The 14,938-nt window shown below is 42.0% G+C and overlaps 1 protein-coding gene across 1 annotated transcript; it reads left to right on the top strand.

The window, feature by feature from the left end:
• Window positions 1-11,542: 11,542 nt before the first annotated feature.
• LOC309409373 (olfactory receptor 10AC1-like) lies at window positions 11,543-12,864 on the top strand (the record flags this gene model as incomplete). Its single annotated transcript, XM_082005510.1, has 1 exon — window positions 11,543-12,864. One exon carries the CDS (start codon window positions 11,543-11,545, stop codon window positions 12,551-12,553), a length of 1,011 nt encoding a protein of 336 aa, XP_081861636.1. The 3' UTR covers window positions 12,554-12,864.
• Window positions 12,865-14,938: the final 2,074 nt, after the last annotated feature.

Genomic DNA, 14,938 nt, shown 5'->3' with positions numbered 1-14,938 from the left:
CCCAGCCAGCAACCAAGGACCACACAGCCGCTCTCTCACTCCCTGCTGGTGGGATAGGGCAGAGAATCGGAAGGGTAAAAGTGACAAAACTTCTGCGTTGACATGAAGACAGCTTAATAGATAAAGCAAAAGCCACACACACAAGCAAAGCAAAACAAGGAATTCATTCATTATTTCCCATCGGCAGGCAGATGTTCAGCCATCTCCAGGAAAGCAGGCCTCCATCACGTGTAATGGTTACTTGGGAAGACAAACACCATCACTCCAAATATCCCCACCTTCCCTCTTCTTTCCCCAGCTTTACATACTGAGCATGACGTTGTATGGTATGGAATATCCCTTTAGCCAGCCTGGGTCAGCTGTCCTGGCTGTGCCCCCTCCCAGCTTCCCGTACATCCCCCACCTTCTCGCTGGCAAGGCCAGCATGAGAAGCTGAACAGTCCTTGACAGCTTAGCAACAACTGAAAACATCAACATGTTATCAAAATTATTTTCATCCCAAATCCAAAACACAGCCTCATACGAGCTTCTATGAAGAAAATTGACTCTATCCCAGCCAAAACCAGGACAGCCCAGAACAAATAAATTCATTTTTTAATAACATGCAAACTTTCCAGAGTTTCATCTCTGGTATTTCCAGCTGACATTTAACAGATTTCTGTAATTTCATATCCTTCAAAGCTGTGGTGGCCCATCCTCATCATAACTAAGGTTGTATTCAAGTGTCTGAGGCTGGTGAGTATGTCTTTATCTCTTACCATGTGAATTAGCATCATCTTTCCCAGTTGACTACTCATCTCCTGACTACTCATCATCTTGTAGGATGATCTTCATTTGTACAGTTCCTCAGTAGAGAGAAAAGTCTACATTAGTGCACTTCTGATGACAGGAAAAAAAATGGATTCCCAACTTTCCTTTCATTTATCTCATTGACAAACTTTCATATCTGCAGCCACTTTGAACTGACTGCTCTGTTATTTTAAAGACCTAACCACTGTGAACTGAGAGTAGTGAATGAGATAGATATGATGATCGATGAGCTTATTGGGGAAAAAAAAGCAAGCACAAAAGAATTATAAACAAAGCTTTGCTATCAGTATCTCCCAGGCATACAAGATATTTGTCAGGTACAGACTCAGCTGCAGTAGGTTCTCCATACATCTGTATGGGAACGAAAATGGAAGTGTGCATATACTGGAGGCTGAACTTGGTTTCACTACACAGCTGCCTACAGTCAGCTCAGCTCAAGCCATTAGCAATGCAATAAGCAACAGTATCTGCCAAGCCCTTTCCCTGTACCACAGAAGACAGTAGATTTCATGCTTTTCTCTTCTGTGCCAGTTCAAATGCAGTTACTCAGCACAGAAAGACTGCTGGCTAATTAGCACAACAGTTTAAAGGAAAGCATTGCATTTACATGGTGTCTAGTCTTCACTGCCTCTCTGCTCCTTCAACTCTTTCACTTTGTGACTTCATGCAAAAGAGAGTAAAGAAGGCTAATCCTTCTTTATGCTCTTCTAACAGGCTGTTTTCCAACATGGTCTTGATGCACTGATCTTGTTTTTCCTCCTTCCTGCCCTGTCCTTCTCTTCCCCCTTCCTTCCAGTCCCAAATAGCAGAAGTTTATGACAGATCCATTAAATCAACAGTAATGGTCAATGGCTGTAAATCACAGCTTGGGAGGTTCTGGTTGGACATTAGGAAAACCTTTTTCACCAAGGGGCAGCACAGCACCGAAACTGGTACCCAGAGTGGTGAAGGAGTCTCTAACCTTGAAGGCTTTCAAGACTCAATTAGACAAGGCAATGATGATGTGATGTGGTGTTAGCAATACTCCAGCTCTGAGCAGGAGGCTGGATCTTCCAGCCTAGTTTCTTATGTTTCTGTGATTCAGTGAAGAGCTTCTGTAGGGCTGGAGACCGTTTTGGTATCACATCCCGTTGATGCAGTTTCATTACATTTCCCATTCATCAGCCTGAAAGAACATCTGAGTACTTAGGTTGGTTTTTTGCTGAGGCTGTCGCAAGATCTTCAGCCTGTGTTCCCCAATTAGGGAAAATGAGGTTTTGCCAATATAAAAGAAAGTTGCTAAAACTGAATATGGAGAAAGTTCTTCTCAGTGTTTGAATATAAAGGAATAGGCACAGATAAACTTCTCGGCTAGCATGTGCGCTAAGAAGCAGTTTATTTCTAAATACAAGCCTTTGCACCACATAGATCAATGAAAATTAGTCTTGGAAAACATTGGTATCAGCTTGGTCACCCACCCAAGACCTAGCTCTGCTGCACTGGTCAGCATGCATGTAAACATGAGCATGGTCTCTTGCTAAATGTAAGTGTGCCCACAGGTCCCCTGCCCAGGGCAGGGCTCAGAATTCTGACAGCTGAAGGGTGTTTGTCAGCGCTGTAATGTAAGGTGCCACACAAGGTTCCAGAGAGCCTGGCCAAGCACAAGTCCTCTGTTATTACCACATCTTCACTGAGACTCCCAAAAGGTCATCAGGGCCTAATCTTTTTGTCCTGTGTTTACAGTGAAAGTTCAATGTCACCTCACCTGCCAATTATTGGTGCTAGGGGAGTCCCAATAACAAAACTGGATGGAAATGGATGGTGAAGCTGACTGGCCTAGTTTGCCTGCTCAGCAGAAGAATAATAGGGACATTGTCCCCTTCTTCCCCCTGTTTCTCCACAGAGCTCATGATTTTATTGTGCCTTACGATGCCTCCTTTCACATAAGGGCTTTGGTCACCCATGGAGCACAATGAAGAAATTAAATATGTGACACTTCTGTAGACAAGGATCTCTGCAGGCTGATATTTCTCTCCCCTATCTCTAATAGGTCTTCATGCAGAAAAGCTATTAAAAGTCTCTCTCTCTTGCATACACTTATCTTGAAACTATTTCCTGTAAATCTGTGTTCATGAATACCTGCACTAGTATGATTTTACTGCAATTCTGCAGTGGTGCTACACAGCTTTCCTTTGTGTTAAGGACAGTTTGCTGAATTCTCACTGAGAATTCTCACTGATGTTTCAGTTTTTCTTTTTATGCTAGATAAGTATATAGAGATGCTGTGAACAGAAGAAACAGAATAATAGAAGTAAATAATGTGTACATCATTGTGGGAGGGAACAACTAGAAGTGATGCTAAAGAATGCTTGAAGGTAAGAGCTGGATGGCTCTTCGCATGAGTATCTGCTCCCTTGCTATCCAGTCCATCAAGCAGCTCTGTATGGATTCTGAAACATAGGTGTTGTCCAGCGTTAGTGACAGATTGCTCTTTTCTTTCACTTTCTCCACCTAACTTGCTTGAAACATATCTTGAAATAACCTCAAGAGTTCAGTGCTAGAATGGATTCTGCAGCCCACCTGATTTCTCTGATGACACATATATTGACTGTCTACCACAGTTCCTCTGTCTAAATGAACTCCAGTTCATCTGGAGTTTGTTCATTCAGTCTGGGATGCTGGTTGCCACAGTTTACTTTCTGCAATAAGCCTCTTTGGGAAAACATGTTGGTCTAATAGCCTTGCTACCCTGAAAATGAGCCTTGGGTTCCTAAGTGACATAGGAGCAAAATATTAACCTAGATGGCCAAACATGAGCTGGGAGGAGGAGGAAATGAGTGGTAGTCTGGGTACATTTGGGATGGAATGTGTGTAGTGTTAGCTTGGGATGATGTCTCTTGTGGAAAACTTCATAAGAGAATGAGCTTTTCTGCCATTCCTCCCGGGAGCTGCAGTTGCATCAGATCAAATTAAGCAAAAACAAATTATGTCCCCAGATGGAGTGTCTCAGCCACTGCCACCCTAAGGCAGAGCTCAGGTGGGACAATGCCTCATTTACCATTGCACAGGGAGCAAAAGGAGGCAATAAATACATGATTTTTCAGATGTCAACACCAGTGGTTCTCAGCAAGGCCCCAGGGTGCTGTGATCCAAGTCCCAAGAGGGGCCAAGCACTGCTGAGCTCCTTCAAGGACGAGATGAGAGATGCAGCTACTCCGTTCTTTCCTAGATGAGCCCCTCTGGCTGCAGGTTATAAGCTGGCTGTTAAAAACCAAACTTTTAATTAGATCTACAGAGACATCCACAAAGTTGTCCAAATGAATCTGAAACTAACTTCCAATAACATTAAGAGTTACACTCTCCAGTTACCTCCTCTGGTCAGCAGCTAATTTTGAACTGGGGAAGTCTTCCAGGGTAGAGGTGAAGGGGATTCCCCATTAACATCGCCTGGTATCATGTATATACTCCTTTCATGTAGCTGGGGCAGGCTTTCTCACTTCTTGGACTCACAGAGGTCCAGCTGCACCTTCCTCTTCTCCATCCCAATATTCCTAAGGTCCTTGTTATTGCACTGGCATTTTTTCATTCTTGTGTGTTTTTAGTTATTGATATGTAACTATGTCATGTTTGTTCTCTTGTCCTACAGCAATATGAGGCCATGTCATTTTGTGTCCTTGAGTCCTGCCATTTTAGTCTCATGGGATTATCTTGTTGAGAACTTGACTGATGTTGTAGATGAGGTGAAGTGGTCACAATGTGAGACCTAACGTTACAGGCTGTCACATGGTGAGATGAAGAGTTGAAAAGGGTGGCTAACAGGCACCTCAAGTTTTTCAGAATTAGTGAAGGGTGATGCCTCTAAGGGCTGTGAAGGGCTGAGGACCTCTGTCCTGATTACTTCACAAAAACAACCAGATGCCCAGGAAAACTGAAATCCCAGAATAAGCAAGTTCTGAAATCCCAGAATAAGCAAGTTCTCAATCAGATAAGAAAACTTACATCTGTCTTCAGGATGTCAGCCTTCCTTACTATCTTCATTTTCTTTCTTGTCTTAACTACAGGAATTCAAGTTAATATTTTCCAGGGCCTGTAGCTTAATTTTCAGTTTGTCTGTCTTTTTCATTTTCACTTGCTGTTTTCAGTTTAAATCTTTTAATCTTCTTTCATGATTTCTCGTTTTAGCTTTGTCCTTTCTCTAGTTCTAAACCAGTTTTCTTTCAGTAACTTTATTTTTTTCTAAGAAAAGCTTGCATATTTATGATAGTATTAGCTGATATATGCATCCATTTTCTTAGCAGAGAAACAAGACAATGTCTTTGGCTGGGTTAGAGTATGAGTAAGTACAATGAGGTGAAAGAAACGCCCCACCTTTAACAAACCATGAGGATAAGTCAGCTGCCAGGATGCCTACCCTTTTTTACAGAACTCTGTTTTGGTTGGTTTATGGTTCAGCATCTTTTCCAGGGTGAGTTCCCAGCCAGTGTTTATGAAGCCAAACAACAGAAACTCAATGAGAGCAGGGTGATGATTTTTCTCACCAAGGCAAATTGATACCAGCCATCCTGCTGTTACTGTCTTGGCCAGTTTCAGTTCCCAGTTCCCAGAAAGCTCTGAACATTACAGGAATAAGGAAACACTGCTTCTTCTAAAGGCTATGTGCAATTGTGTCAGTGTCTTGCTTCTGTGGGAGGCAGAATTTCTTGACTCCTATTGACTACAAAACAGGGATCCAGTACCTGTTAAAAAGTCTCTTTCAAGATGCTGCCATTTCCGGCCCCTGGCCCAGCTACATCCTGATCATAATCAGCCTTACTGGAGTCACAAATGCACTTTCTCAAATGACATTAGCATTTATTTTTACACTGCCACTGTTACATTTTCATTAGAGCGAATCTTACACTTCATTAACCACCAAATGCAATTCAAGCAATCCAACTTAAAATTGCCTTAATTTCTCTAATCGGGTAAGTCACCATAACATTTCTGGCTAACAAAGTAGCTTCTGCTTCTGAACATACCTGCAGCAGAACATCAATGAAGTTGCTAAAGCCAAAATCTTTGCTTTCTACAACAGTATGATACCCCCAGAGCATCGATATCAGCGTGCTTTTGCATGCAAAGAAGATCTGCAATCTTTCTTATCTTTATTCTCCTTTACCACTATCTAGTTACTTTATGTTGCTCAGACATTATTTTCGGCCTGCTGAAAAGTTTTGGATCTCTCCATCATGTCAGAGCTGCAGGGCTGTCTGGGCTGAGAGTGCCATTTCCTCAGTTGTCTCTGGGACTGTCCGTCCCTCTTCTCCAGGCTTCCTGGTACGTGTCTCAGCCATTTCCATTTTTGTCCATATTGCTCCAGTTTATGTTGATCTTCCCAGTAATGCTTCCCAGGCAGCTTTATTGTTTCTCTTGCCTTCTTTGGAGCAGGCTGGCAATTCACAGGTGTGGATAGGCAAGCCTAGCGCTGGTCCTTTTTCTGAAGACTGAGGGAACATCCTCTGAAGTATGTTGCAATTGCTGATAGAAACTGATAGGATGTGATTCATTAACCGTAGCTGGATTCCAAGAAACTCTTTATACAAATTCAGGCTAAGGCAGGCCAGTCCCAAAGCCTTGCAGGTGTGTACCGAAAAAAAATCACACAAAGTGCGGGGGAGGAGAGCAGGGCTGAACTTTGCAGCAAGGAAGAAGGTACATCTCTCTAACACGCTGCAGACTGAAGACATGCAAACACTGATGCTAACATGCAGCTTTTATTAATCTATTATGAATTTGGCTGCAAGCTGATGCAATGAAAATGCTGGGAACCAGAAAGCTGTGGGCTAGAGGAGGAAGTACAGAGTCACTTTGACATGCATATTCTCATCCTCTCCTGCTCCTTGTTTGCCTTGTTGCTGTGTGTTCTGGCACTGGGATGCATACCTCACTCCAGCTAACGCACCCCTGTTTGGTGAGCCATCTTTTGGAGGTAATGTGTAGGCGTGTGTTGAAACGTTGTGGGGAGGGGTAAGTTGCATGTTAATAAATGACAACTTATCTACACACACACAAACTGAAACAGTAATTTGCCTTACTTATTTCAGTGTAAGGCTGGGCACTATGGTAAAAAAAAAATTAGTGCATATTACTGCTGACTGTGTGGTATTGGTTACTGGGTATGTGCTGACTCACCTATGTTCACCTCCAGTCGAGCAGCAGCAAAGGACTATCTGAAGATGAGAGAGTTGGAACAGACTTGTCAAAATAGTTCCTTGCAATTATTTTTGCATTGTTACTGAGGTAGCAGATTTTCTTCTGTGGTTTGGGTTAGAGAAGAGAATAAATATAAATTAAAGGAAGAAATGGCATTTAAATCCCTGGATTTTATTTTGTAACACAAAGAGAAACTATACATGAGTTAATCAGTTGGTGTTCTGAAATTCTCACTGAATTTGCTAGAGGGAGCAATCTTACTCCGTAAAGCATTTGACTAAAACAGACTCTTCACTGTAAAGATTTACTTCCCCTTATAATCCATCCAATTTGCTAGATGGAATTATAAAATAACCAGCTCCTTGATTTTACTCCTGTTACAGCTGCAGAGACAACATGCCACAGAGAGAGGCTTCAGGGTTGTTCTTTTATTGATTGTTATACAACATCATCTAGAAATTCCAGCCAGATTCAGAATTCAGTTTTGCAAATGCTTTAAGGGCATTCTGTGCCATGAATTATTTGCAGCATCATAAACAAAAAAAGTGTAGGGAATAAAAGTTGAAAAAAAAAAAAAGTTTCAGAAGTTGAAAGAGAAGTGAATTGAGAGACTAAAGAGGATAGACACTACTGTCACAGCTGTAATTTCAAGAGTTACATGACAGGTTTAAAAAAGAGTAAAAATATTTAAATATGACTTTGACACTTAAATTCTGCCTAATTTCAAAATTGTGACACTACAGAATCCCAGGGAGTGGCCTTGGAGGAGCCAAAACTCCACAAGTATTTCAGTTTGTGACAGCAAAACTCCTCATGTACACACAGAGTTCTGCTCCTGTCCATATGGGATGGCTGATGAAGGCTGAACAGAATCATACTCAAAGAAAGATTTAGATGGGAGGGGACCTCTGGAGGTCTCTAGCGCAGCACAGCTAGCTCCAGAGCTAGACCAGGCTGCTCAGGGCTTTGATCAGGCAACATGTGAACATCTCCAAAGAGGAAGACCTCCCAGCCTCTCAGGACACCTGTTCCAGTGCTGAACCACTGAGAAGAAGCATTTTTTTCTTTGTGGCAAATCAGAATTTTCTTTGATGCAAATGTTGTGGCTCTTTCACTATGCTCCCCTGAGAGGATTCTGGCTCTGTTGTCTCTGTAGCCCCCCAATAACCAGTGTAACTCATCAGTTAGATCCCCCTTTGGCCTCCTCTTTGCCAGGCTGAACAAACCTAACTCACTCAGCCTCTCCTAGTAATATTATGTGCTCCTCTTGAGCTTGTTGTCATCTCTCGTATAGGGGACTGCAACAGTAGACACAGTGTTCCAGATGTGGCTTCATGTATGCCAGATAAAGGGGAATAATAATTTCCTTTCACCTGCTGGCCAAGTTCTTGCTATTGCAGACCAGTATCTGTTGATCTTCATTGCCTCTTCCTGGCTCATGTTCATCTTGCTGACCATTGGAAGGCCAAGTTCTTTTCTGCAGAGCTGCTCCCAACAAAATTAGTCCCCAGACTATACTGATGCATGGGGTAGTTTTCTCCCAATATGACTATGCCATATATATAAAATATTAGAGAAAGTATTTTGAAAGCTAGACTTCCTCTAAACCATGTCCTCGGAAAAATCTTAAGGTACCATATTTACATGTTTCTGCCAAGCTGGGTTAATGGAAAGCAGTTCCATTTTAGCAGTCAAAAATCTTGACTTTGCCTTCCCTTTTCTACTTGCATAAGCCTACAGATCTCTTTAATGATTTCAGTGTAAGTGAGTGACCAGGAATTAATGTAACAATAGTCATAAAAATAAATTGGGCCTGAATAATCTCAGTCCTATCCACTGCTGAACAGTGATTTCATTTCAGTTAGTAAGAAATAATGGATTATCTGAACTGGTGAAAACTCCACACACAGTTCTACAGATGGGTTTAAAGTTTTTATATCTGTTTTGCTTTGCCTTTAAGTGTGAGTTTGGCTTAAACTTATCTAAGGACCCACAGATTTATTTTTATTTAAGAAGAGCAACAATGCATTTTGTTAATTAAATAGTTGCCATTTCCGGTACAAACCATCCCAGCGAATAATCAGCTCCTTTCAATTGCTTCAGTGGAAGGAGCAAGAGCCCTCTAGGAGAGTGTTACAGCACTACCTTCCTCTGAAAGTGCAATTACATCCTGTTGCTTGATTTACAGAAAAACTGCAAACCCCCTTTTCTTGGGAGGAATGGAACTGCCTGTCATTCATGCAGGGAGGGCAGAGGCAGTGGAGAAGAGGAAAGACTTCTATGTCATATCGTATATAAGGAACTGGGTCCTGCAGAAGAGAAGAGAGGGTGATTATGAAATGCTGAAAGAAAACATTAGCTCCAGGGACACTCACAGCCAGGGGGACTCCAGACTGGGCAAGAAACAGAATCTCAGCCCAGACTGAACTGCGCACATCGTGAAGAAGAAGTAGAAGTCTCTATTTCCTTACCTTCTAACCCAGAGACGGTATGTTGTCACTGAATTGATCAGCTCCAAATGTAAGGAAGGGAAACCCCTGTTTCTTCCCTACTCTTTAGTTTTGTTGTGTTTAGTAGAATCCTCTTAAAGTCTCAGTACTTGAAGTGAGGGGAGCCACAGGTGGTCTCCAGTGATTGAGTCCACACTCTTGAGATCATGTATCAACCCATTACTCCTGCATTCTGTGCAAACCTACTACTTGCATACAGTGTCAAGAAAGCTATATAGCCAGACTGTTCAGAATAGCTGTTTGGGAAGTCCTGGAGCAGCAAAAGGTGGATGTAGGAGTTAGCCATGGCTTTATAACTACTGTGTCTAGCAGTAGTCCTTGTTGAGTTACCTGTTGTTGCAGGATCACTGCTGCCTCCACATTCTCTAAAGAGCTCTTTCTTAGTCTTCACTGACTGCCCATTTTTTTGTCTTGGAGCTTTCGGTAAAGTTTCTTCCTAACTTAATAATTTTGCTGACATATGCTCTGAAGCACATACATAGATTTAATCCCTAGTTTTGCACCTGAGGTAATATAATTGTGGATGTTTTCATTATTTACCTGAGTCCCCAGATGTTTTGAATCCTGATGAGATACTGGATCACAATAAAACCTTGGGGCAGCAAGTTCCAGAGACTGCAGTGGCAAAAATAAATGCAAAGGCATGTAGGTTTATCAGATTCATCTCTTCAACTTTATTGATTATTTCTTCCTGGAGATTTTTTGAGATGTCTTCTTTCCAGGAAAATCCCTGTCTCCATTAAGAATCTTTTTCATCAACTTCTCATTCCTTCTATTTGCTCTTGATGGCATGGGGATATTTCATGTAATTTTCCAGCTTCTTTCATACTTAAATATTGGTGGGTTTTTGATGTGAGCAGAAGTCTTCAAGGAATCTCAGTGTTTATTCCTGGTTTACAGTAAAATGTAGAAAGGGCTGGAATTATTCCTTGTAGCAAATATTGCATTACCTAAGGAACACATGAGCAATGAGCACTGTTCACCTGTGACCAGTATATGTAAATTATTATTATAAGGCTCTCTACATTCTTATCTTTTCTAGATCTTTACAACTTCAACAGCTTTGCATCACTTCAGATTCCTAGAAACTTTCCATTCTTCCTGTGACAAGCAAGATCTCATTCTCTCTAAGTCCAAGATATTAGCTTTGTATTTTCTTTAAAAAATTGTTATACAGAGTACATTGCCATGGACAGCTTTGGTTTTGAGTTTGGAAGTTTGTTTACTTAACCTCTGATACTATAAAGCTAAGTCAGGCATAAAGATGTAAGCAGCCAAAGTGTCAGCTCTAATTTTGGAATCTGCATGTCTAATCACTGACCACTTCCATTTGAAACATTCCTGTTTCCATATGGACTTTGAGGCAGATCCGCTGTGGGGAAGGGAGAAGCCAGTCAGTGAGCACCTCAAATTCCCATTAATTGGAGACAGGTTGTAGAGCAGAAGCTCCAGCTCACTGTCTGGTTGTCCTCGGTACACCTCTGGCACAGATGTAGAGAGCTGCAGTATTGATGTGAATAGAGAACAAATGGGTCTGCCTGGGACTGGAATCTCCAGAAGGAGCAGTAGCAGAATGTCTGCAAGACTAGGTGCTGATGGTCAACACATCCATCTGCAGCTTCTTAGGACGCTCAGATCAGGAGGGACAGTCCAATGATGACTCTCAAAAGCAGGACAGGATGGAGAAACTAATCAGTGTCAACTCTTAAAGGGTACCAAATGTATGTTCAAAACCTGCACATGGTCACCAACTTAAGAACAACTCAGAAGGCCCAACAGCTGACATTCCTAGTCATCAATGTCACGGCAAAGAATCCTAGGCAGATCATTTGGGCACAAGAACCTTGGTGGTTGTGAGACTATTGATCTGAGAGTGTGTTGAATGTGACTAAGTGAAATCAGTTTTGTTTTTAAATGAAATCACCTTCCTCCTCACATGATGAGCTTTACTACACTTGTTCTACAGTACTGCAACATTATTTCCTATATGGAATTGATTGCCAGGCATCAGGTCAAATTCAACTGTCTGCCTTCTGTTTCTCTCCCTGTAGATGCCATGTGAAGGCTGCATGGAGAGTGACAATAAGAGCACTGATGCAACCATGGAGTTCCTCCTGCTCGGCTTCTCTGAGCTGCTCTGTCTCCGGGTCCTCCTCTTCCTTATCTTTCTTATTGTCCATTTGGTCACCCTGGCAGGGAATGTGATGATCTTCATGGCAGTGGTCATGGAGCCTTCCCGTCCTCCCATGCTTTTCTTCCTCTGTCAGCTCTCTGTCATCGAGCTCTGCTATACTCTAGTCATTGTCCCTAAGGCGCTCCTCAGCCTGATAGTGGTGGACGGCAGCACCGTTTCTTTCATAGGCTGTGCTGCACAGATGCACCTTTTTGTGGCACTCGGTGGGGCTGAATGCTTCCTCCTGGTAGCCATGTCGTATGATCGTTACGTTGCCATCTGTCAGCCACTTCACTATGTAGCTGTGATGAGTGAGGGACTCTGCCTGAGGCTGGCTGTGGCATGCTGTCTGGGAGGCTTTGCCGTTGCCCTGGGGTTGACAGTGGCTGTTTTTCGCTTACCTTTCTGTCAGTCGCATCGTATCAACCACTTCTTCTGTGATGTTCCTGCTGTGCTGCACCTGGCCTGCACACAGAGTTATACCCCTGAGCTGCCCTTACTGGCTGCCTGTGTGCTCCTCCTGCTGTTCCCCTTCCTCTTAATCCTGACCTCATATGTTTGCATTGCTGCAGCTTTGTTACATGTCACCTCCTCTGTGGGAAGGGGCAAGGCTTTTTCCACCTGCATTTCACACTTGGCCATCACCTTGCTACACTATGGATGTGCCACCTTCATATACATTCGTCCTAAGTCCAGTTACTCACCAGCTCGAGACAAGATGGTGTCTCTGGTCTACACGAACATTACTCCATTACTATATCCCCTCATTTATAGCCTGAGGAACAAGGAAATCAGAGGGGTCCTTGGGAAAATGTTGAGGAGGAAGAAAATAGCTCAGCTGAACTGGGATACCATCAGAGCTGTGATGTGTGTGTGTGGCAAATTTTAGTAGAACAAATTTGTGCTTGTTAGAAAACAGCCCCATAACCACGTTAGGACCTGATTCTCCATAGACTTCACTACAGCAAATATCCAGGCAGAATTCAACATGCATCAATACATTTATGACAAAATGACAACTTAAAAAAAAAAAAAAAGATCTTTAACATAACACTTTACCTAAAGGGATATGCTTTAATGACCTGTGAGGAAGAAGAGCTTTGATTAGTTTATGGTCTCACTTCTGTGATCACACACATACTTATGCTTAGATTCATGGTCATCTCAACACAATCAAAAGATCAACACAAAATTATTTAAACCTGCTGTATTGGTTGCATTAATTATCTATCAAGATGGAAGTGGAAACTGGAAACTTGGAAGTCAATAAAAAATTTTAGACTAGTAAGTTTTTCAGCACAAAAAATCTAAAGAGGGTTATTGGAAGGTTAGAAGAAGAAAGCCCATATCTAGAAAGAAACAGAAATTAAGCTGTGGTTTTCTCCAAATTTAGCAGAATGTTGCACAAGCATCCCATCACAAATGGAAAGATCATTAGCGTAAATTCATCTTACTTTGAATCATTCTAGATAATGAAAATGAAAGTGCCATCAATTTGATGAGAGTATGACTTTCCTACGTTTGTTTTGCAGGAAGCAATCTTTCGTTTTATAGGGAGATGCTTTAGGTTTGGATTGTTCCTATGGCAACATAAAGGCTAAGATACTGGTCTTATCATGTGACTTTTATCAGGAAAGACTGTATCATACAAATAAGGATGCCTGAGGAGTGTTGAAATCTATCATCATAAGATTAATAAGACCACTGATACAGTTATTTTAATTTCTTTAGCAAAGCCAGTAAGAGTTACAGTACATGCTGGACTACAGCAGACATGAGTCTGAAACGTGTTATTTTGTGTGTTTCCTACATGTATGCAGAACAGGATGATTCAGACAAATTAGGGAAGATCAGTTTTGGACAGGAACAGGGGGAAAGAAGCAACTTCATTATTTTATTTAATACTTCTGTCCCCCATGGCTCTTCAAATCCCCAAACAGGCCCTATGATTCAGAACCTACCTCTTACACATAAAATTGTTGAGAAAAAATTAAAAGGCTTGCTTCTGTTTCTCTGTCTAATCCAAAGGAATTTCAGCACCCCAACTGCCCTCAGCTCTCTCCCTTGGCAGATTGAGAGAGTAGAGTGATATTTGCTTTCTCTGGGCTACAATAATTAAAAATTATGGTAAGAGGATTTGACTAATGTAAAAAATTGGCACTGTAACCAAGGAAGTTAACTTGGAGCCATCTGTCAAAAGAGAAATGTGGAATTTAAAACTCACATTAAAAGCTGTCTTCAAGTTGACAGTCTAGCCAGCCTAAAACCTTAACACAGAGTTTTGGCTCTCATGTCAATGAATACCTAATTACTGCTGTGAGCAAAGGTTCAGCTGCATTATTTAAAATGATCAAAGCTGAAGCGAACATTTTAATCATCTGCCAGGTCTTCCAAAAATGAGAAGGGAAGGGTCTCAATAAAAGCACATTACTTACTAATAGAGAAGTACTTTAGAAGTACATTAGAGAAGTGCTTTGAATCAAATACTACTAAAGGATTTAAAGATAGTAAATAACTGTAATAAGCATAGGACAAAACTGAAGCATCAATTCCAAATCCTGTCAAGTCAAATCAAGCTTTGAAGTTAATACTTTTGCAAGTGGGCTGGACTAGAGAGGTCGTTTCTGAGATTAGTAGGTTTCTATAGTAGAGGTTTCTAACCTGTCTTCTAGGAGGTATTGATATGCTCAAATATCTGGCAATAAAAGTAATGGACAGAAAGACACTGAGGTTTATAATACTGATCAAAACCTTGGTAGAGGCTCTCATGTGTTTCTGGTAGCTATGGGCATGGGATAGCAGAAATACGACTATCATCTGCTGCTAGCTGTGAGGAGATAGTAGGGCTGTGTCCTGAACTAGAGGCGTTCCTCATGAACAACTGCTGATCAGAGGCACCTTGGCAGACTTCTCCTCACTGTAAGGATATGGATGATGCCTTTGGGAGGGATGACATGACTGAAACAGCAGCCAGGTTAGACTCCCAGCTCTTTAGTTCTGAGATACTGTGGGAAGCACAGCAAGCAGTGGAGGTTTTCTGCGAAGACACTGTCTCCACCAATGTCCTTGCAGACGGAGTGAGGAGATATCCCAGAGTCCAAGACTATCCCCCATCCTATCCCCACCAGTATTTGCACACCCATTCACAGCACTGTCAGCCCCTCTCCTACGCTCAGCTGTGTTGAGTGCAAGATTTGTATAGATCTGTAGAGAGAACTCAGGGATGAGAGTGGGAAGAGGGAAGCTTGTGCTGTTTATGAAGCTCATGAGCAGC

Source organism: Phaethon aethereus (genome assembly GCF_964289735.1).
Source record: "Phaethon aethereus genome assembly, chromosome: 1".
Lineage (NCBI taxonomy): Eukaryota > Metazoa > Chordata > Aves > Phaethontiformes > Phaethontidae > Phaethon > Phaethon aethereus.
The sequence above is the reverse complement of the archived record's forward strand: the minus strand, read 5'-3'. Positions and strand labels throughout refer to the sequence as shown.